The sequence below is a fragment of the Pagrus major genome, chromosome 22 (assembly GCF_040436345.1).
Source record: "Pagrus major chromosome 22, Pma_NU_1.0".
NCBI lineage: Eukaryota > Metazoa > Chordata > Actinopteri > Spariformes > Sparidae > Pagrus > Pagrus major.
In genome coordinates, this window is record NC_133236.1 from 10,624,993 (window position 1) to 10,649,171 (window position 24,179).

Sequence of the window (24,179 nt, forward strand, 5' to 3'; positions counted from 1 at the left end):
AAAGCATTATCCTCCATTATCCAGCAGCAGCAGCCATAATGCACGTTCTTATACACCACTGCATTAATGACACAGCTGCAGGGGAGGAAGCTGCTGCTGCTGCTGCTGCTGCTGCTGCTGCTGCTGCTGCTGCTGCTGCTGCTCACCCACAGCTCCACAAACACACCACACCGTGGTGCATTCATATTTCTGTTCATTCTGATTCCAGCTGCTGCGGATGCAGATGTGCTTGCTCATCGGCTCCCCAGCAGAGGAGAGGAGATAGACCCATCTGCAGCCTCATTAACCGCTGAAATGCTAATGACCCAGATAGCTCATGTAGGCTAAAATGCAGAGGGGAGGGGAGGAGGAGGAGGAGGAGGAGGGGGGAGGATGGCTGCCTTTGTGGGGGTCGGGCGTGTGTGTTGGAGCCTATATTAAAAAAATCTTACAATATTCAGGCACATACACCTACAGAGGGCACATTAAATAACATAATGGACAGATCTGTGATTAGATTGAAGTAAATTATATATGCATAAAAAGGTTGTGTTTTTTTTTTTTTACATAACAGCTATAATAATGCAGCATTATAGAGTAAAATCATGCATTTTATTACGTATCTCGGTGGGATGCGGGTGTTTATCCCTGATGTGTGTGCAGCGTCTTATTCTAGAGAGAAATAAGAAGTTCCGCAGAGCACGAGCTCACTGCGGCTGCTGCACGAGCAGATTTAGCGCAGATGAAAGCAGCTGATGGAGGTTTAAAACCTGCAAGGCCTTCGAGAAATGTTCTGTATAAATGAGCGCTGGAGGCCTCGTTACATGAGTGTGGATAAAGACGAACAATACCTTTCAGCAGCAGGGTGCAGGGTGCAGGGTGCAGGACAAATGGCGCAGATTTCTATTTTTTTTTTTTTTTTTTTTTTTTTCTCTAGCGGACATTTACTTTAAAAAGCAGCCGAGACCTCCTTTCAAACACACCGATGCAGGTGATTGAGTTTGTCCGGTGGTGGAAGGCGTTAAACCGGCTCGGTTCTTGCGCGCCGCGCGGTGCTCTCTCTCCTCTGGAGCTCCGTGCGGGGATGATGCTGAGGATGCGGAGGAAGCGGGAGGGATGCTGCGGGGGATGCGGAGGTCGGACCGTCCTTCTTCTGCAGCTGAATTCGGGGAGAAAACATAAAAAAAAAACGCCTTTCTTTTTCCCAGACTCATGAATAAGTCCAAATCCAGAAGAAAGCCGGAGGAAAAGCGACATCCTAAACCCGCAGAAATCAGGTTTTGTGTGCGCTGGGTGCAGTCAGGAGCTGGATACAGTAGCCGAATGGATGGAGGGAGAGAAGTTGGGCGCAGTCAGAGGGAGAGAGGAGAGAGGAGAGAGGAGGGGGTGGTCCTCTGACAGAGAGGCAGTCAGATGGTTTTTACATCCTCAGCTTCAGCCTCCAGCTCCGTCCTCCCTCTCTGCTTTTCATCCTCCTCTGATGGTGATGGAGGGAGGAAAGAAAGAGTGAGAGCATCTGCCTCACCAAACACATCAGAAACACAATCCAGCTGACTCTGACCTGTCATTAATTAAACAACATATCCCCCAAAATAAATAGACTTATAGCCTTTACAAACATCTGAATAAAAACACGACATGACTCAGAGTATGAGGATCCCTGAACAGGCCTATGGGTTTATCCAGAGGGACAATATGTAGCCTGATTTTTAGACACTTCATTCCAACTATAAGCCCTGATCTTCAGAGATGTTCTCCCTGGTGGTCTCTGATGTTGGATGATCAGGTCTGTGCAGCTCTTCCCCAATGGAAAATTCAGATCTCTCCCTTAGCCTGCAAAAAAGTAGCCTAGATAGGATTGTCCACATACTTTTGGCCATATACCCTAGGCCTATATAGCTTTTGTATTTATTGGATTACAGGATTTAATTCTTTGTGTTTGTTCTTTGAGCTCAGATTTATTCAAATGTATTCTCTGTGCATAGTCATGGTGGGGCTAAGCTAGGCTAGCAGAAGAATATGGCTAGCATCACCTTAGCTTCATTAAAAAAATGCTTTCCAACAAGTAATAGTTGTCTTTTTTAGCTAGGACTACATGTACTAGCCGTTTCTGTGTGTATTTAACAAGTAGAAATCAAGACATTTCTCCTCTGGTGGAGGCTAACATCCCCCCCTGTTATCAGCATGCTAAGCTAGGCTAAGCAAGCTAGTCACAAACACTGGAAGCAGAAGACTACAGCTAGCCTCACCCTAGCTTCGTGTTTAACAAATATAAATCAAGACATTGTGGTTTAAGGAGCCATTAGCCTTAGCTTTACAGCTAATTTTCTCTTTTGGTGGAGGCTAACTTCCTGCTGTTTTCAGCCTGCTAAGCTAGGCTAATGTGCTGCACCAAACAATTGTAGGCCCATTTCCCAAAATGACACAGAAACAGAAAATCCAACAGCACGAAAAACAAATTCCATTTAAATTTATCCACTCAAGTGATTTTATGCTTATTTTTGTCTGTTTCTTAAAGCATATAAATCGTGTAGGCCGAACCATTAGTAAACTCCTATTTATTCAGTCGGCATTTCAGACTTAACTCCATTTTGTTGCCTAGGGTTGGATGTTGTGATAAAGTGGCGATCAAAACCACCAAAAACCAGATTAACCACTGTAGGTTGGCATAAATCTTAATGAGGTGTTCATAATATCCATCCGATGTGAGTCATACGAGGCACCTGAGGGAGAAACAAGCCTATAACTGGTTTTTAAACGGAACAAATGTTGTCCTAAAGCGTCTGTTGTTGGTTATATTTGAGACTCGTTTGCATTTAATATCTCCACTGGATCACTTGCACTAGCTGAGGCAACCAGAAACACATTTCCAAGGTACCAGACATTAAACTGCAAGTGTCCCTCTCCACTCTCAACTCCACTCCTCTTTGGTGGAATGTGAAATTATGCACAAGCCTCCTGAATTATTGATGACTCTCACCTTCATACAGGGGTAATCAGACGCTGGAATTAATATTTTTCCAACTCGAGCAGCGTTCCTCCTGGGTTCTTCCATATGGCTCGTCATCTGTCCCCCTCCATCCATCCCCCCCTCCCTGCCCGGCGTACTGGGAACCAGTAGATTGATGGGGGCTGTTGTGCACTCATTTGACTGCACCGCTACAGCCACAAACCATGAAATAATCAGTGGCTTCCATCTTTTCTTCAGCCAGCCACACATAAGCTTTACTGGTTAGAGTCTGAACAATACAAATGGATCATTTGAGTGTAGATTTGTTTCATCTGTGGACCTTCTACTGTGAATATAATGAATATTTAAACACACAATCATACTTAAATGTCAAGAAATACAGGATTTATTTTTCATTTATACTATTTTTCGAAACTACTTATCTAGCCTTTTATCACATATACTTCATTTATATCTGCTGTTTGTATTTTCTCTACAGTCTGCTTATACATGCCATATTCATATGGTTCATTTTATAATTCAACATATGTATATTTTACTGATGTCAAGGTACGTTGCATTATATATGATTACTTTATTATGTTCCTATTTCTATTTATTTGCACTGTATCCCACCGTATTTTAGCTTACTTAACAGCCACATTTTAACCGTAAGATGATTTGGTTTCATGTGATTCAATATTAATGATCTTTTTGGTTTTAAAATCTGAATGATAGTTTGAAATAAAAACATTTAAGCATATAAATGCCATGATTACCAGCTCTCTCTGCTACATTTACATCTAGATTGATAATTTCAGTACCGTGAATAAGATAGACAGATATAAGAAGTTAACTGAATTCCCCAATAATCTGAGTTTTGTTTGCTAATCATGTTTAATATCTACAAGGATGTGTGGTTGCTAACAAGAAGCAACGCTACATAAAGAAGCAAACAGGAGGAACTTGGTGCTGATTGCCTCAAACATGTTGAGAAAGTCACAGGTTAGGACACGACAACACAAAGATCTGGGTTTTTTCCTCAACGTCTGCCACATTTTTAATATTTTGAGGGTTTCAATGCATCACAAATCCATGAAAATCCTAGAAAAGATAATACTTTTCATTTTAGATGAAATAAAGTGCAGTGATCCAGGTTTTAATAAAGTTATGTTTGATTTCGGGGGATAATTAAGTTAAACAATGAGACTAAAGGCATTTACACAGGTGACATGGTGGAATTATGGTGAAAGGTCAAAGTAATTTTCTAAGAGATGTTAGGAAAAATAGTTCGCCATGAATTTAATAGCTTAATCAGTATTTCACATTAACCTTCGTATTGCTTCAAGTCGACTGTACAACTTTTCTCCTCTAGTTCAACTGTTTATAAAGCAAAAGGTATAAAAGATCATCCAGTTCAATGTTACAGAGCTTTGCCAAATTCTTTCCAACTAATTTAAACAAGTTTTTCATTTCTTTTTAGAATTTTTGGTCAATATGCCTCATTTCCATGAAATTAACCTAATTTTGGAGTAAAAAGAACTAAAATTCTGAATTTCTTTGACTATAGTTGAGATCAGAGGAACACATGTCGATGGATTATCATAAGCTGTTATGTGTCAAAGTTTAATCAGGACATAGCAGAACATTGAGTTGTTTTGATTGTTCATAAAGCATAAAATCATTATTACCAAAGTCTATGTTACACATTTTAGCCAGCTTAATTTCTACACATTACCAAAAGGTAGACACTGATTAAGGTAATTTACAGTCAATTAGATCTCACTTATATAAAATTATACAACTCGTTTTTGACTAAAATAAGAAGAAATTGAGTTATATCAGATTATCACAGGCTAGTATATGTCAAATATTGGCCATACTATGTGTTTCTTATTATATTGTTTACAGATATCCCCACATTGCACTCATGGGTAAAACAATAGCCTTGGTGATTTTGTATAAACTCGTAAAACATTTACTACAATCTGTAAATGACACCAGCAGCTCAGAGTGGGCTAGAACCAATAACACCTGTTAGTAAACAATTATAAACAGCCACAGGCAGGAACAAAGTGACAACAGTGACATATTAACAGAAACAAAGCTCAAATGTAAGATGCCAGTGGAACTATTTTGCAGGACAACTGTTGGAAGCTTGTACCAACACCAAACTCCATTCGTAAAATTAACAAATTAGTGTTATTTAACTTACTGATAATGGTACATATCTTTAAAGTGTACTATCAACTAAGTGAAGAAATAACAAAGTTGTCTGGTGAATTCGGCGCACATTTGATGCCAATTAAAGAGAGGAAATAAGTAAATTACTAATATTTTCTCTAAATAATTACTGTTAAGTCATCATTTGAGCAGTAATTCTGACGTATTCATGAGAGATAACTGCCTCATAACATGCTATAACTGTATATGTGTGGCATGACGTCTTGTTTGTGCTCATGGTCAGTAACACGTGGGGACTTTGACATTACACAAGCCCTGTGTTGACAGTTAGGTAAGCTAGCTTGTTATGTAGCTAACTGAGCTAGCCCTCGGTGTGCAGCAGGAGTGTGTCGGTGCTGCTGTTGGTTCAATGGTCTCCTCCTCCAGGGTCCGTCTGATTTGGCGTCATTTTGTCAACAGCAGGATGGGAGAGATGGCCTCTAAAGCCCAGATGCCGACCCCGGAGACAGCACTACCCGGCCGGACAGACGGCATCAAAGTCTCCGGTAAGTCTGGAGCTAGCTTTAGCATGCTAACGTCAGCTTCTGAAGCGAAGTTACACAACTTTATGACACAACCATGTTAGCTAACAAGCTAATATGAGCAACTTTGGTGGGTTGTACGGTGTTCTGGTTATCGTAGGATAACGTGTATGGGTATACTTTCATTACACGACGAAACATGTTGAATTATAAAGATGCAGAGCAGGTCCAAAGCAAGTGAGAGATGCGTTCAGCCTCGACCCGAAATGAGACGAGAGTAGCCGATTACAGTCGAGGAGGATTAGCTTCCTGTGCTACTGATAAACACCACTGTTACTGTAAGAGGATGGACACAAGTACAGATTAAAAGTATGAAACCATTTCCTGACTGACTAATTGACTCATTAAAGATGTAGGAAACAAGAAGATAGAAGTGCAGAAACACAATAAATAAATAAAAGCATAAGAATAAAACCTTAAATAGTTTTATAGCGATGGCAACAACTGCAAAACATCTAAAAGTGTCGGTTAATAACTTATGTTGATATAACTTACAACCAGCCTGTTATTTGTTCACTTGTGTCTGTCTTGTGTCAGTTCATTTGCATTCATGGAGGTTGCACAAATGCATTTAATTGTAATGATCAGAAATGTAAATACACTGTTTACTGCTCAGTGTCAGGATGGAAGTTGATCATGTTAACTGCAGTGATGTTAACAGCCACCTGCTGTGCTGTAATCACAGTTTGTAAATGCTGAACTTGTTAAGTCCATGAAAGCAATTTGGTTTCATATTATCGTGGATTATATACATTTTCCAATATAAGGCCGATAAAATATTGTGCATTCCTGATATGTAGAACTTTTGTGGAGCGTTTCAGGGTAAAAGCTCCTGATAAGCGCTCAGCTCAATCTGTTGGCAAGTCATTTCCCATCAAACATTTTGGTTCTCGTGGAGAGAAACTCAATTTCACATGTCGTTGTCCCACAAGGTTTCCATGTCTTATGTGAGCCTACAGAGCAGGTCGGACAAAATCACTCACCATGCAGTGCACTCAGCAAGACGGCAATCAAAGCTGTGCAGGTCTGCGTTGGTCTGAATCATCTCAAGCAACCCTGTGAAATCTCAGATATATCCAACTTAGTAATACAGAAGTGCCTGAAAACCTAGTTTTCAGTGTGATTAAACCCAAATTAGATGGTTATAACATATATTATTGATGCACAGTTGTTTTTAATGTCTTGATCTTGAGTTGTCCGATGTGAGCGTCCTGAACTTCTTCGTATGGAAATCTTTCCCATCTCTACTATCAATCAATTATGACATGGCTTTTGCATAAAGTCATTGTACAGAAAATGTGTGCATAATCACCAGTTTTGGGCAAGTTACTTTCAAAATGCGATACATTACATATTACTAGTTGCCTTCATTTTAAAGTAATACATTACGTTACAATATTACTGTCTGCACAGAGGAATAAATGACTTATTACACTACTTTTTAGTTACTTTGAACAAAATGCCCACATAACCTATATAGAACAATTAAATAGCCTAAATCTATAAATCTATTATGAGATAGGAATAAATATTTTTAATTGTAGACTTCGACATATGAAGCACAATAAACCTTCTCTTCTCTTTTTCTATGTGTTTTTATTTTAGACCACAGAACAAGGAATGCATATGTGATTCAAGAATGTAAATTAAAGTTCGCTTGGAGGATTAGGCTTCATTATTAGGCTACCAAATACAGCTCATGTCAGTCACACAGAGACTGAACAAACAACTTATAGGCTCGGCTATATTAAACACAAGCATAGCCTGTATTAATATGATCATGTCGGTGAGTTCTTAATAAAACAAAGATAAACGCTTCACTTTGGCCAGTAATGCAGATTGTAACGCATTACATGACATAACTGTAGTACTATATTACTGAAATATTATTAGTAACTCGTTATATTACTCTTAAAGAAATGTATTACTGTAACCGTTACCCCCAACACTGGTAATCACATAAAACAATCAAAATCAATATTCAAAGTAATAATTAAATGTTTCACCTTTCTGCATCATCTCAGAAACATCTTTACATATATAAAAAACATTTTCAAGTACAATTTGCTCGGAAACAATAATGTAGACCGAAGAATATTGTAAAACTCTATAAAGATAATATTGAATTGTTGCGTCATCATAATTTAAAAGCATTAAATAATGATATTATCATCTCCTGTTCTTGAATATCAGTGTTGTCTTTTAATAATCCATACATCTGTTGATTTATTTATTTATTCTAAAGGATAATTGTCACTCTAACATGTCTGTGGCTGAAACAAAAGTGTGTGTTTGTGAGACAGTTGAGAGTTTTGTGTGTGTATAAACAGACCGACAGCAGCAGTAAGTTGGCAGTCGGGGCAGTTGGCACTGATCTGCCCCCTCTTCACTACAAGTGAGGGCGCTGAGTCTTGGCAGATGATGAATAGATCTGCACTGGCACCGAACAAAAGACACAAGACACACACTCGCTCAGACACACACACTCACTCACTACCCTTTAACATTTAACAGAGGAAAGATGACAGAAATAAGTAGCGAGTGTAAAGGTTGTGTGGAGATGATATATTGACTCTGTTTGGGTTCAGTTTTAAAGAGACAGAAAGAAATGGTAGGATGGGAGGAGGAGAGTCAAACCTTTGAGTGATTTTAAATGAGTCTTTCAATTTTATTTTGGGTCGATTTACGCAAAGTGTGTTGAGTATTTTTTCGTGGGGGTTGGACGGGGGAAGGAGGAAGTGGGAGTGGAGGGGTTAGGAGGGCGGGGGTCCACTGCAAAAGGACGGTTGGGATGGATGGGATGGATGGATGGATGGATGGATGGATGGGTTCAGACGGAGTGGCAGACAGGCTGGACCATCGCCAAAGCTTCTCGGGAACGCTGCCACAATCGACAGAGACGAAGAAAGAGCGAGGGAGCAGAGAGGAAAGGAAAAAGCCATGCCTGCAGTGGAGAGACTTGGCAGGGCTTCCCCTCCTTTGTCTGTCTGGCTCAGGGCTGCAGCGCCAGAGGAAATCAAGAAATGTCCAGGCGTGGTGGTGGTGCTGGTGGTGGTGGTGGTGGTGGATGGGGACAATATCTGTCTCGGCTCCGAAAAGAAGAGAGAGAAAAAGTACTTTGACCGAAAACTCAGCTTCTGAAAGGGCTATGGAAACCAAAAACAAAACAAGCGATTTTCTCTTTTTGAGCGATATTCTGCAATCGGAGACATCGGACAAGACCGGGTTTCAGAGACAAAGTGAAACAATATCCGATAAGCTGACCTGTGATTTTAATGTCAGCCAAGTAGCATCTAGTAAATTTTTTCATATAGCCAAACGTTGACTCTGAACAGGACAAGGACGGATGTTTGACTTCAGAGTCTACTAGTAGCCAGAGGAAGGCCAACGCCGCGCCAAGCAAGAGGTTTGTGAACGAATGCTTGTTGGGCTTTGAAACGTCTTTGACCAAAATCAATTGGAAGTGAAAGTATGTTGTGAAAATGGTTTCATGTTAGTGTAAGCACTAAATCTTCATGTAGAGTTGAAATGCAGAGAGATGTTTGATGTGTTGTTAATGTGATCATTTGTCTCAAAACCCGGTTGGGCCAGAAGCCCAAAGACCAAAGTAACGCTGGGGAAACAATGGATTCTTAGATATATTGTGACTCTCTTATGAAAGATTATATCTTGATGCAGAAAAGGTTGATTTAACACTCAGTTCTTTGTATGTTCCTTATGGCTGAACCAATGGTGATCGAAACATAACAGACATTAACCTGTGCGCTGTGTTTACGTCCTTAGCTAGCTGCTGAGTTTTGGCGAAGATGGCTGAGCATGATCAAAGATAAAGGAAGTAAATTCATCTGTTTATTTTAATAATTGGATTCATGAGATCATGCTTAAGGCCTACCCACAGTGGTTTGGACCAGTTAGCGCCTTACGTGGAACTACTAGGAGCTCCGGGCGAAAGAAGTGCCTGTTCGTTTGAGGCAAACAATGGCGGCTCCTAAAAAGGTTAGCGTAGCTGCAATAGCATCAGTCATATCAGAATTGGAGAATTTATTTCATTGAAATAAGACCAAAGATAGGTACTGAAGGCCTTTCTCGATGAAAAGGATGTTTTCACTCTTCTCTCGATTGGCTTTGGCAAGAGTTTGATTTACCAACTGGCTCCGCCGGTGGTAGCACGCTTCAGCTGTTGATCTGATTGGTTGAAGCTAGCCCATGATGGATGGTGGTAGACAGATGGTTCGTCCTATCACCTGCCAAGTATTTTTTAAGTGCCTTCCCTTTTCCAATTTCCAAAGACGACTTTCTCAAACCATCTGCCGCATCAGGTTAATTGCAAAAAATGCTATGTTTCAAAAGTGGAACAAGTCGTCACACAGCAAGAAAAAATAAATCATGTAGAGGAATCAAAAGTTTTGCTTAATCAAAATGTGAATTGTTTTATAATTGCATCGTAGCCCCTTGAATCTTAATCAGATGGTGAGGGGCCTAGAAAATCCTAAACCTTAGACCAAAGCAGGTGTTTCCATTTTGTTTGACCTCTTGAATATCTTTATGCAGTTGACTTGGTTGCTGTTGAATTGGAACTATGAAAACAGGAAGATAGCTGTGACTGAAAGTTAAATATTCATCTTGTTGACAAAACAATCCCACTACAAAGTCCATTTAGTCATGTTCTGGAGATTTTAATCATATCACATGATCTGGATTCAATTTGTCCAGCTGTCATTGGCTAAAGCAGAGATTCCAAAAGTGTGGTCCGCAACTCCTGGTGGGCCGTGAAGGTACTGCAGGTGGCCAGTGAGAAGTCATTGCAATAAATAAATACAAATTTTAAATGATTACATATTAACATCAAAAAAGTAATCAGAACTTTTTGATTGGCTGGTGTATATGTATATTAACACCAGGCTGAAAAGCAGTTTTTTACTGCCCTCTCTGGGTGATAGTGGGTTAGGGATAACCCAAACCCTAACCCAAGGATGGATAGCGATTGCTATTCACAGTAGCCAAATGTGCTGAATGTTCTTTTTGCTACAAACACTGAAGGAACTTATGTTTAACAAGTTTTTAAGATGTGTTTTTGTACAGTAATCAATGAGGACCAGACCCAAGGACCACTTTCTTTTTAATGCATCCATGACAGCGCCGTAAAAATTCAGAAAGCATTTAATTAGACGCTGAACTAATACACCCCGAGTGCAGGATGAGTCATCAACATTTTTTAATTGACTTCCGGGAATTACAAACTTCAGCTACAAGCTAAACGACACCACTAGGAATACCTACAGACTGCTTTTCCCCCATTGTTTGGTTACTGATGTAGGTAAGAACCTGACATATGTGGGGTAACTCTACCAATTTTTCACATGAAAGAGTGTTTACAGGTCTTGGGGAGTACTACTGCATATGTGAAAAAGCAGTATAAAGTCTCTGAAGGCTCCAGAGGAAGCTGCAGGTAATCTGATGAATTGCCTCTAAATGCAGTCCACTGATCTAACATTGCACTCCTATAACACTGTTGGACTCATTATGGACAGTTTATAAACAAATGATCAAAATCAATACAACAGAACCAGAGATATCACCTTTTTATTCCACACATTCTTCTTTCTTTTCAAAACCTGCTGCCTACATTACCCACCATGCAACTGAGGTTACAATGTGACGTCTTTTCTGGTGAAGCAGAAAACATTAGCCTCGTAAGATTACTATATTGTATAAAACTCATTAGTTACAGTGGTTTCTTGTTACCTGGGCATTATCATCAACATTTAACTCCGCCCTGTAAACCCCTCCACCCCCACCCACACACACAGATGGAAAAAGTGAAAACTGAAGCTTAATGAAGAAGTTAATGTCATCTTCATCACAGTTTCACACAGATGTGTTCAGACATCCAGCAGCTGCTTTCTTAATGAGCAGGTGTAAATCATTATTATTGCAGCCTTCTGTGGAGGAACGTGTCATTTGTTTTACAGAGGATATTTGGAGGGCCTCGTTGAGGTTGATATAAATATCAGGAGTGATGATGTGCTAATGAGACTGTGATTTCTACAAGTTTATTTAAAAAACAAAAAGTTGTTTCTTGGCACCACATGCCATGAGCTGGAAGCTGCCGCTCAGTTGAAGCCAGAAACCCCTTTGGCCAGCTGTTTTGATTCTCTCCATATGAACAGCCTGCAGCAACTCCAGTTGCTCTCCAAGTACCAGTTAATTCACTGAGCTTTAGTTGGCAAAGATAACGCAACTGTATCCATCATTTCAGATAGAAAGACTAATTTCTTTGTTGGTGTTTTTGCACCTCAGAAGCAGAGAAAACGTAGTAGAGTGGACTACGACGAACAAAAAATGTTCAAGTGGTGAATTGAAAGATAATCGATCCATTAATTCTGATAATTAACCGAATCCTAAGAGCAAACTATTTAGTGTGAAAGCCCAAAACACTGGCTTGTTATAGCTTCTTAAATGTGAGCTCTTTCTACCTATTCTTCGAAGCATGTTATTGAAAATTAAGTGGATTTAGACTTCTCAGACAAAACAAGCAATTTAAAGACATCTCTTTGGACAGCCATTTGTCATTTTGTCACAAGGATTAAACAATGACTGAATAATGAATGATTAGATTAATAACAGCTACCCTACTCTTGTTCATCAGGAACTAACATGTGATTTAAATTCAAGAAACTTACTTTTGTCTAAAATGATCAATCCCAGGTCCAGACTGCTTGGGTAACATTTAATTCCACAGAATACAAGCGCTCTCTTCAAACTGTTGTACTTGTACTTTACTTGAGTCACTTTCTACTTCTACTTAAAGAGGTAATTGATAAGATTTTATTGATACCAATGCCATTATCTATTCTGCCTATCGGTCGATTCTCTTACTCCTGATCGGTTTTAGTCGAGCTGGCTGCAGCCTGACAGCTAGCTGCAGCAACTGTCTTATCATCTAAAACGGACAGTCTTTATTTTTATTTTGGTTTTCTTTGTCAGTGAAAAAATCTGCTAAAACTGCCTGCATGATGCTAACGTTATTTCAACCCAGAATATTTAGCTAGGTAACAAACATGCTGCCTCGTTAGGAAGCAGTGGCACTCATGTAGGGCGACAAATACATGTCATTCCTGGAATTGAAGCTCATCTTACATAGAAAGATGTTTCACCATATTGCTGGTGTTTCAACACTTTTACCTTTGTCATCTCTCTTTGTGAAATGAAGCCACACTTTGGGCCGTTTCTTCCTCCTTGTCACGACTCCTTGTCGCAATGTTCCTGCATGAGTTCGACGTCTTCCCTTTGCAATGCGTAACTGTCAGAAAAACATGCTAGCATAGATGAAAGGAGTTAATAACCTCAGAGACATATGATGCTGATGGATTAGATTAGTTGGAACCGGTTCTCCATTTCGTCCCTACATCCACTACCACTACATATCAGAAGGAAATTTGGACAGCTTGTGTTACTTTATATATTACATTATATAATCTTATATTATATTATATTATATTACTTCACAGATAAAGATTTTTGCACACAAAATACACAAAGAGCTTATAAAATATGATGTTGTGTTCTGAATTAAACTACCCAACAGTTTATACAAGTAGGGTTGCCACCATTATTTCAGTTTCAAGGTATAAAGTGGTATGAAAAATGACAGCTATCATACTGTACATTTGCTTATATACGGTACTGAATTCTTCTGTTTTATTTATTTTTAAAAAAGAAATACATTTCAAGTTTATATCAAGTTTTATGTCAGGAAGTAATATTTTGTGACATTCTAATAAACCTTCAGTTTTCATTCCTCTAAGACTTATATCTGCTGATGATAATAATAGTAATAATAACAACAACAATAATAATATAAAACAATTAGTTGTAGTTATGTATCAAAAGACTCAAACAGAGCTCTAGCTTCACAAATGAAAAATATGCTGCTTTCCCTTTTAATGATTTCAGTATTTTTGTATTATTTTATTATTTTTGAAGTTTAGACTGGTTGTTTGGACAAAACAAATATTGCAAAGGTGTCATTTTGGGCACTGGATCATTGTCACAGCATTTCTCACTTTTTTCAGAATATTTACAAACCAAACAATCAACCGATTAATGGAGAGAGAGTTCAAAATGAGCTTCACCTCAAAAACTACAACATTAAAATCCTGATTTCCACATTAATGTGTGAGTAATAGTGATCTGATTACGTGATATATGAGAATACTTCCTCCTCCACTGTTAAACAATCACACGTGGGTGTAATGTTCAGGTGTCCACATACTTACGGACGTGTTTAGCAGGTGAATCCAGGTGATTGGTGTTATAAACCTGTATATCAGAGCTTCCATCTCATCTCTTGTACCTGTTAAGTGACTGTGCGGTGTTATCAGGTTCAGGCTGACGCTCTTCAATGCATCCACCTTTGTAACAGCCGTTACCACGACAACACAGAGGGATTCCAGTGAATGAATGTGTGTTTTTGTGCGAGATCCCATCAGCAGAGCTCTTTGTTGTTTACACACTGGCCCGATAACCTTGAAGGGCGAAATGACGGGCGTTTAGGGGAGAACGTGAGCGACATAACAGATGAGGGAGACCTATAGATCAGCAGAGAGAGGTGGAGATGAAAAGATGGAGACAGAGAGAGATTGAGGATGAGAGGTTAACTGTGTTGGTTCGGTTATTGAGCGTTAATGTTGTTTTATCTGGAAACACAAGATGATTCTTGGTGTAAAAGGTGTATTTGACTGAATCAGAAGAGAGTTTAATGATCTTGAAAAGCTTCAAAATCCAACTATTCAGAAGAGCGCATGTTCGACTGGATTTTTCATACAACCAAATAAATATTCGTGTTTTCCTGCATATGTGGGATGTAAGTATGGCAATGTGTTACCTGCTAACACTTGAACCTTAGCAGTTTTATGAGTTGCTAAAGTGCCAGAGGTGTGCTTGTTTCCTGCCTCCAAAATAGAATAATCATACTCATGCAGCATGAAATATATTTAACATTTACACAAATTGACATTCATTTGATCTTTTCAATCCGTATCTGGCTTCAGAAATGGCTAACAACTTGTTTACACATACGTATGTTTATGAAGGCATGCCAACCATAAGTCCATTCATTCTTATGGGAATCTCTGTGATATCCAATGTGTCTGCGAAACTCCTCCCCTCCCTAATATTTCGGTCTGGGATTTGCCTTGAGTATGTTAAAAAAAAAGACTCTTGCAGTGGGTTTTGGAGAAACCATATGACAGTGTGCTAGCTTAGCTGATAGGCTGCTAACTAGCTAACATTATTGTTCCTGGGGGTGCCTCAGTAGCTCGGTTGGTAGAGTGCGTGTCCCATGTACAGAGGCCAGGTTCATCATGCAGCCCTTTGCTGTGTGTCATCCCCCCTCTCTCATCCCAGTTCCTGTCATCTCTCCTGTCCTGTCCTGTGAATAAAGCCAAAAAAAGGCCCAAACACAGGGTGAAAATTAGCCTTCCACACATTGCTAAACAGGTATATTGTATCCATCTGTAAAGAAATGCATTTACTTGCGTTGGACACCATGGGCATTATCCATTATCTGATCTACGGACATCATTCACATATGTGGAAACTAGGTGTAACAGCAATCATCGGTGGTTTTTAGAAGTACGTTTGTGCCCATTTCTGCAGGAGATCTGTCCTTTCTCTCACACTTTCCTCCATGTAAACACTGCAACCTTTTATTCCTTAACATAGCAATGCTAAAGTGCTTGCTCTTTACTTAGTAGCTGCTATACTATAGTTTAGCATTAAACACAGGAACCACATAATAATGTACACAGTATGATGAAGTGGTTTTCTTAACATATTATAGATGTATTGATGTTTATAAAAGCCTGTAAACATGTTGCAGTAAACAACCTCTACATTTATTGACTACAAATAATCTTGTGTACCAGATATCTCGTGAGCATTGAGTCGATCGGTCCACAGCGTAGACTTACAGTACGGTACGTCGTGAATGCATAAAGCCATTACTTTAAAACATGTCTGAGAGGTTCTCATCAGTCCGTCTTTACAGTGGAAAGTGTATTAAGTTCTGTTTTTCTTCACCCCACCATCCTACAGCACACACACACACTCTCACTACTAATGGCTCTGAGTGATTGATCGAGTCAAAGCCTACAGCTCACACACACACACACACACACACACACACACACACACACACGCACACACACACACACACACACACACAGTGAGAGAAAAGATTGCCTCAACTGCTCTGCAATTAAATCTACTACATAGCACCCCTTTAAGAGTCCGCCAACATTGCACTGTTGCTATACTGTAATTGTCCACCTTCATGAATGCACACTGGCTTTCCTTGCCTCTCTGTTTGTCTCTACCAGCAACGTTGTCTGCTTTCTTCATCTGCAGAAACTTTTATACAGTATATTTGACCAAAAAACACACGTTGTGTTCAGGATTTTTCAGCCACGTGAGCCACGTTAATTACGTAGCCGATCAAAACCAACGTGCACCAAGCGACATTGCAACAACCAGGTGCACTTACAAAACAACGACATAAGTAGGCCTACATTAAAAAGGAGAGGCCGCATTACAATCAGTGCATTTACACGAGGGATGTAATACTAGATAGCATCAATCATGGATGGTGTTGCTCTCTCAGACGGATTAAGAAAATAAAAGGAGCTTAATATCCTGGATCCTTCCACCTGTAACTCTAAGAATGTATCCGCCGACTGTTTATAATCATACGGATGCTGTTAAACTGTGTTGTGATTGAGATCCTGACCCACCATGCATCGTGGAAAGTGACAAAGAGAAGTTTTTTGCTCTAAATTACATGTGAGAAACCCAAAATTTTGGATTCAATCTGGAATTAATCTACCCAAATCCATTGTAGGTAATTTATTGAAAGAAAAAAAAAAGTCACCAGTTTTACAGTCACCAGCTGGACACTTACACATTCAGTTGATGATAAATATGGTAAATAGACTTGCATTTCTAAAGTGCTTTTCCTGTCTACTGACAGCTCAAAGCGCTTTACAACACTTAGTGGATCTGGGGAATCGAGCCAGCAACCTTCATGTATCTGCTTTCATGTGGGAAACTGGCCTCTACAATTTGTAGCAGACCAACACAATGTACAGCCTTCATCATTTTCAACAAGTGTTTTTTAAGATGAAGTTCTCCACAACACATCCGGGCGGCAGCAATCCTCAACGACAACCTTGTCCATTGTGTCCGAAGCCCATTAAAGCAGAATGTTTTTATTCTAAGAAACATGAGTAATTTAAGTGCACGGCTTCCTTGAGATGTCCTGTGTGTTGTGAGACGAGCACAGAAGGCTGTCAGCAGCAGAACAATGAGGATAACACTGACGACTGTAATGATGGGCAGTAATAAAAATGACGATGGCAATCAGAGGAGCTGATTGAGAGGCTCAGATGGAGGGAGAGAGAAACACGGTGGAAAATGGGTGGAGGAGGGAGATGTAGAAGGAGGATGATGATAAGGAAAGAGAGGAGGAGGAAGATGAAGAAACCAGGCAATCAGAGAGAGACACAGGAGGAGGAGGGGGAGGAGGAGGAGGAAAGGGTGGGGGGAGGTTACTTTGTAGATTTAATTGCAGAGCAGTTGAGGCAATCTTTTCTCTCACTGTGTGTGTGTGTGTGTGTGTGTGTGTGTGTGTGTGTGGGTGTGTGTGGACTCTCCAATATCCCCCAGCCAGACATTAGCTGCAGTGTTTCATTCATCACTGTCAGGTCTGGAGCTCCTGGGGGAGGAGACGGGGGAGCCCTGGACGTTCAGGCCAGGTTGTAGCTCCTTTTCAGGGCAACGTCGTGAGGCTCCGGTCTGGTCTCCTGGTTCTTTTATTTTCCAGCATGAAGGGAAAGAGAAATGGGTAATCGAGGTAGAAAACCACTGTGCTAAATTTTGCTGACTTTGATTATAAAGTAGGGGTGTAAATCATCGCTTTTCGTTGCGATAAGATATATCAATTCTTTTAACGACAAAGCAATATTTGCTGATATCAAAAAGTCTGTCATGATATGATTTTGATGTGATTCCATTTACGGGTCTGCAGTCAAGACAATGTCATCGGCCCAGTTAACACAGTTTAGGCCTGAATGAGCTGAAACCCTTTTCTTTATTGCTTTTGTCCATAAAATAAAACAACACAATAATAATTTAATAATCAATTGTTTTTTTTTTTCAATTGTAAATAATTGTAAGCAGTCAAGAGCAGTAAGATGTACTGATTCCATTAACACATGGTTTAACAACAAGAACAGTTAACAATAACTGGAAACATGAGGACAAAAACAAAATTTGACAAGGAGAAGAAACAATTGTTTTTTGCTAGTCACCATTATTAGCGTAAGCCTGCTTGCTGTTACCTGCCTGCTGCTAGAACTGTTTGAATGTTTAGGAAGAAGGTGTGCTAGGACAGACAAGGCGACACAAACATGCCAGGGGAAGTTCAAATAAAAAGGTGCATCTTTAAAGTTTATGATATTTACATTTAGGGCATTTAGCAGACGCTTTTGTCCAAAGCGACTTACAGTAATTCATACATACATTCACAAACTGACGGCGGTGGCTGCCATGCAAGGTGCCGACCAGCACATCAGGAGCAGTTCGGGGTTCAGTATCTTGCCCAAGAACACTGCGACATGCAGACCAGGGGAATCGCTCTACTCCCTGCGCCACAGCGGCCACCATGATATGGTTTTCATTCTGCAGGGTTTTCTTATCTTATCTACCCAAAATCTAAGTACCCAAAATCCAATAATCTGAATTTTTGTCCTTAAAATATCTTATGTATGGTTTTGACAGGTCTTAATCCTGCTGTAACTTGTACGTGAAAACACAAAAATTAGGAACTGAGGTTGAAAATACATCAGAGCAGCATGGGAAGTCAGAAAAACAGAAAGCCGCCCTAAAAAAACACTAGCACATGTTCTTGTTCTTGTTCTTTACTCACATCGAGAGCATCACCAATGTCCTGTCCAAGAGTAACCCACTCTGCCCTAGCAACAACCTCTGGACAGGGTTTTGGATGTACACCAGCAGTAAAAGTTGTCTCAGGACTCAGATTTTCTTTCAAATCCTTCAGCCTTTTTTTTTTGCCAGTATGCATGTGCAATAGGTGTTAAATTGCAGGACTCCACGGTGCGCAAAACAATCTGTCAAGTGTGACTAAACGTTTTCATTGGTCGCACTGGTGTGCCTGAAATCTAGCAGTTTATTTTTTTAAATTGAGGTTATTGTAATTTCTTGTTGCGTATTATTTAAATAAAGAAAAAACTTGTGGTTGAACCTTTATTACTCTTAACAATCATTTACATAATGTTTTAAGAACATGTGTTAAAATGTATTATTGTGTGGGCCTATATTATATGCTGGTGCACCTAACCAGTTAGAAAAAATAGTATGGAGCCCTGAATTGCATCATAATAATCTTCAAAAGGTCTAAAAAAGCTTGAATTGAACTCTTTGAAACCTGCAGAAACCTAATATAAACTTTTTTTTTACAAAGTCGCTAACATCATTATTGGTGTCCAGGTGGTTTTGGGGATAAATGTCTAATAAATCTACAGGAGGTGTTTCAGCCACATTTAACTTGACTTGAACCTTATTTCATGCTAATTTGCTGCTCATGCTAACTCTCCTGTGTCAACCTGATGTGCAGGTGTGGGAAGAAACAAAGTACAAATACTTCATTGCTGTATTTAAGTATATTTTCCAGGTATCTGTACTTTACTTGAGTGTTTATTTTTTACTTTTGACTTTTCCTCCATTTGAACACAAATATCTGTATTCTCTACTCCTTTAATTTCCAAAAGAAGCTTGTTACTTTAGTTTGATGCATTTGAGGGGAATTATGGATTATTTTTATTTTGCGTCATTGCGCGCCACCTTCCCAACAACACAAGACTGATTTCAACCTATCAGTCCATATCACACACGGCAGACGTAGCGAGACAAAACAAAGACGTAAAAGAAATAAGAAGACGTAAACAGACAGAGAGGGAGACTGGAATGGGGAGAAAAGTTTTGTTAGTGTCTCGTATCTGCAGAGACCCTGCAGCCCTCTGCCTGGATTTTCTTGTTTTCTCACTTTGTTGCTGCTCGGGACGCTTTACCAACCCAAAATGTGGCTATTTGACGTCCTGGGAATGAGACTCAACAATCAACTGTCTTTGTGGTGCGTTTAGGAACAGCTGGGAAAAATCCTACTCATTCTACCTTTAAGTTTGATAGTCTTTGAATTATATTAATATGACGTGAGCTTCAGTTAGCTTTGACCATAAATGGCTGCTAGAAATGTCCTTCAGAGGGAGACTTTTACTTTGATACTTTGAGTACATTTCAGAGCCTGTACTTTATTACTTTTACTGGAGTAAAGAAGTTGAAACAGTACTTCTACTTCTGTAAAGAATGTGTGGACTTTTGACACCTCTGCTAATGTGAGACAGTACGTTTCGAGTGGATCTTTACGACCTCTTCTGTCTCGCCCCATTTCCTGTCAGCTCTGTCTTGTAAGTGCAGTGCAGTGCTGATGTACTTTGAGGTTACTCTTGCTGCCACGGTTTTCATTCTGCTTCTGGAGAACAATGGATGGAAAAAAACAAGTTAAGAAAGAAGTAAAAAAAACAGATAAAACGGCAACAAAAAGACTGTGACGCAGGAGACTGACTCAGCGTTTAGTTCTGTGTGCAGGGTGATGTAAGGATGCTTTGTCTTCTGGTTTATCTTGTAAATCGTCAGGAAGCAAATTCATGGACTAGAAATCCTTGCGGTGATACAGTATGTCGCCATTATATAACAATAAATTCAACGCTGACCTGTTTATTTCAGCCTCGTCTCGTGGATTTTTATCATCCTCTGTCTCGTTATCTGCGGTTTCACTCCAGAAAATTAAAAAGTGATGAAGGGCGCGATGAAAGGACACGAAGATAAAACAGAGTGTATCGAGTGCTGATTGGACGATTCTGGAGCAGCTCTGCCTGCCTTCACATACACACACACACATATACATGCGTAGGCCTGAGCTGAAATAGAGCAGCACTAATGGAGAAAGTGTGTGTGTGAGTGTGTGTCCGTGTGTGTGTGTGTGTGTGTGTGTGTGTGTGTGTGTGTGTGCCACAGATGTCGCCATGGATAAAGGCCTGTTCTGTGATCAGGCTTATTATTGTGACAGGATTTAGGGAGCTGTAGAGGAGACTGGGAGGCAGGCTGGTTACTCACACACACACACACACACACACACACACACACACACACACACACACACACACACACACACACACACACACGCGCGCGCTTGTTCCTAAAATGAAGTGGCTCGCTGTTTGATGTGAAGTGTCCTGAAGTGCTTTCTAACCTCTTTCACTGCTCTTTACTGCCAAATAAAAGAAAATTAGTTGCCAGTACAAACAGACAGAAATCTGGCTTTTATATCGCTGAAATTAAAATCATTCTGCTCACTGAGACACGAAAACAACCTGCTCTCTTCTCTCCTCCATTTACATGACAACAGGAGTGTCAGTCGCGCGGGATAACAAGATATTTTGTGTATTTTTAGCCGCACGTCCTGAATATTTTTGTGTCTGCTCAGAGTGTGAACGCAAGGTAAAGAGATGCTGCAAAAATACAAGAAACACATCGTCCCAAATCACACACACACACACACGCACACACTGTGCTGCGTTCGACCTCGCACAAGAATACAAATTCAATTAATCAACAAGAAGCGTTGTTATCATTCCCAGAGAGATAAAGGCGACCACGAGAACAGGCATTTCAAAGGAGTGCAGCGTGGAATAATTAATCTCCAGAAAAATGCCTCCATATATACAGAATGTGTATCGTGTGTGTGTGTGTGTGTGTGTGTGTGTGGTGTGTGTGCGTCAGAGGGAAGATAACTGTAGAATATTAATGAATGTTTTTGAAAAGGTGGTAATTTTCTATCTCCTTCTTTATTTCTCTCTTGCGTTGGGGAAAATTATTTATCCCTCGTCTCAGCCTCATGTGGCTTTTATTATGTAGTGTATTTGCTTTATTTACCAGTTGCTTCTTGGACAAAACTGCATCAGGATGTGCTTGAAATCAAAAACAGAAGATTTGTGATCCCCACTGACAAGATAGTGGTTCTCAAAGCCAAATCTGATTCACAGTACCAGTCTTTGTTGCTGTTTTGGGTTGTGTCCAGTGAAAGATCCCGTCCCTGATGCGTCTAGGAAACATATCATAATCTACTTAATGGCACTAATGATTCCATGATCTAATTTGTGATATTCTTTCTTAATTTTTAAAATGTCCTGTAGACCACAACCAGACTGGAAATAGCCTCAGAATTCCTCCATTGGCACCATTACAACACAACATCACACTGGAGATTATGTTTTAGCACAAGCTCGTCATATACAAAACTTCCGCAATACGATGAAGAACCACGTGAGGTTTCATCCAATCAGCATAGACATTTTGTTGCCCTCTATTTTTTGTTAATGTAGCGTGAATCTGCTAGTCAGTGAGTTTATAGAAAGCTTGGAACCAAGAAAAATAACTAATTCAAAACCTCGATCTCTACAGGTCACCTGAAAATTGGTTGTGTACGCCTTGAGGATCAGTCAAGATCTAAAATCGTCAGATTGCCCACCCCTACTGTAGTTGCTGCACTAGCAACCATTACTACAATATATGCAGTGACGCTGTGCAGACGTGCTGGGTGATGAGATTAATTTTACATTTCTGTCCATGGATTAAACCAAAGGGATACAAATGAATATGGCTGGCCAACAGACGATGCCACCTTCCATCGCTGATGGATCACAGACATCGATCACTGAGCCCTGACTGTCATGACCTCATGATTTAAAATGCTCTTCACCAGAGAGCACAATATGTGGCGTCTCCTCAGATTTGCTGTAAAACAGGAGTTGTTGGCATTTGTGATCTGAGAGAAAATGAAAAAAAGATTGTTGCTGCGTAATGCAGCTTTGATGATCCCAAGACACTTGGTTGCATTATTTTCAGCGCTGCTCATGTTTCCTTGATTCATGCCGTTATTTATGTTTTCTTGGCTTAGCAGTGTCAGACACGTGGTGAATACGAAGACTATTTTCAATCCGACACGGGGGGCGTGTGTCGGAGATGAGATAAGTGGGTCAGTGCGACACAGTGGTGACTACAGTGGTGAGCTAACTTTAGCTTGGCATTACGGCAACTCTGGGGGGACACATTACCTCAGATTCAGAAACACATTGTAACCATCATCCACCCCATTAGTGAACTTCAGATGTGTCGATAATGTGGATTTGTGTGCTTTTGACAGAGCCATGCTAGCTGTGTCCCTCTGATTCCAGTCTTTATGCTGAGCTAAGATAATCACCTCCTGGTTCTAGCTCCATTCTTAATACACCGACGTGAGAGTGTTATCCATTTTGTCAATTGGGCCATTCCAAAATTGGAGGACATTTTACGTCCCACCCATGAAATTTCAAATAATAAATTTACAAAATACAAAAGCATGCAGTTGTTGTGTAACTTTTACATGTTCAGAGACCAACTCTAAATAAACTGGGAGAAAAAATAATTTGAAAATATTTTTTAAAATATCAAATAAGTCTGGAGTACCCCCTAATATGCTATTTTTCTCTTGTCCCACACCCTTGGTGACCAAATTGAACTCCAATAAAAACTGTCAAAATGACATTTAAATCTACTTTCTTTTGTATTGTTTTGTTCATAGATGTCTCTTGTAGATGGGGAAACATCTTTTTAATAAAACACAATGTTTCAAATAAGTATTATTATGCAAGAAACCCGTGTCCCACAACTTGCATGCAACCCTGTTACCTTAAACTTTTTAGCATGGTAAAAGAAGAAGAAAAGGGTTAGCCACACGATAGACTGGAAGTGACATCATCAAACAGTTTCCCAACAGCATGGGTAGAGCAAAGGTATGTCCTCTCTTATATTTTTCATATTTTTATAACATTGTCAGCCTTGCTTGAATGTCTCCCTCTACCTCACGCAACCCTGTTATGCATATTTCCAGAATAATATAAATACTTAAAAAAAAAACTTTACTTGTTTACTTTCTGAAAATTCTGTCCTTCCAGAATTGGAGGACATTTGGGCTTCCGAAAATTCCGAAGCCCAAATGTCCTCCAATTCTGGAATGACCCAATTAATGTGCAGAAAGGGAGCGAAAAAAATGTGTTTACCAAAATGCTTTACTCATTCCTTTAGCAACACAGATTTATGTTGGGGCTGCTATCTGTCGCAGCCACAATTAAATCAATTAGTTGTGAATTATTAAATTAATCACCAATTATTGTGATAATCAATTAATAGTTTTGAAAAAAAAGTCAATTTTATGACTTTTATTATCCTCTCAGGTATTTTGTAACTTTTTCTTTCGAATGCTTGTGCTGCGTCGGTTCTGTGGGAACTTAAACACGAGTCAGAAACAC

General features: G+C 39.7%; 1 protein-coding gene across 1 annotated transcript in view; it reads left to right on the plus strand.

Moving 5' to 3' along the window:
• Positions 1 to 5,466: 5,466 nt before the first annotated feature.
• msraa (methionine sulfoxide reductase Aa) overlaps positions 5,467 to 24,179 on the plus strand; it is a 43,285-nt gene continuing 24,572 nt past the window's right edge. Inside the window, exon 1 of the mRNA XM_073493285.1 lies at positions 5,467 to 5,658. Coding sequence (XP_073349386.1) covers positions 5,523 to 5,658 — 136 coding nt within the window. The 5' untranslated portion in view covers positions 5,467 to 5,522. The remainder of the gene's footprint in view (positions 5,659 to 24,179) is intronic.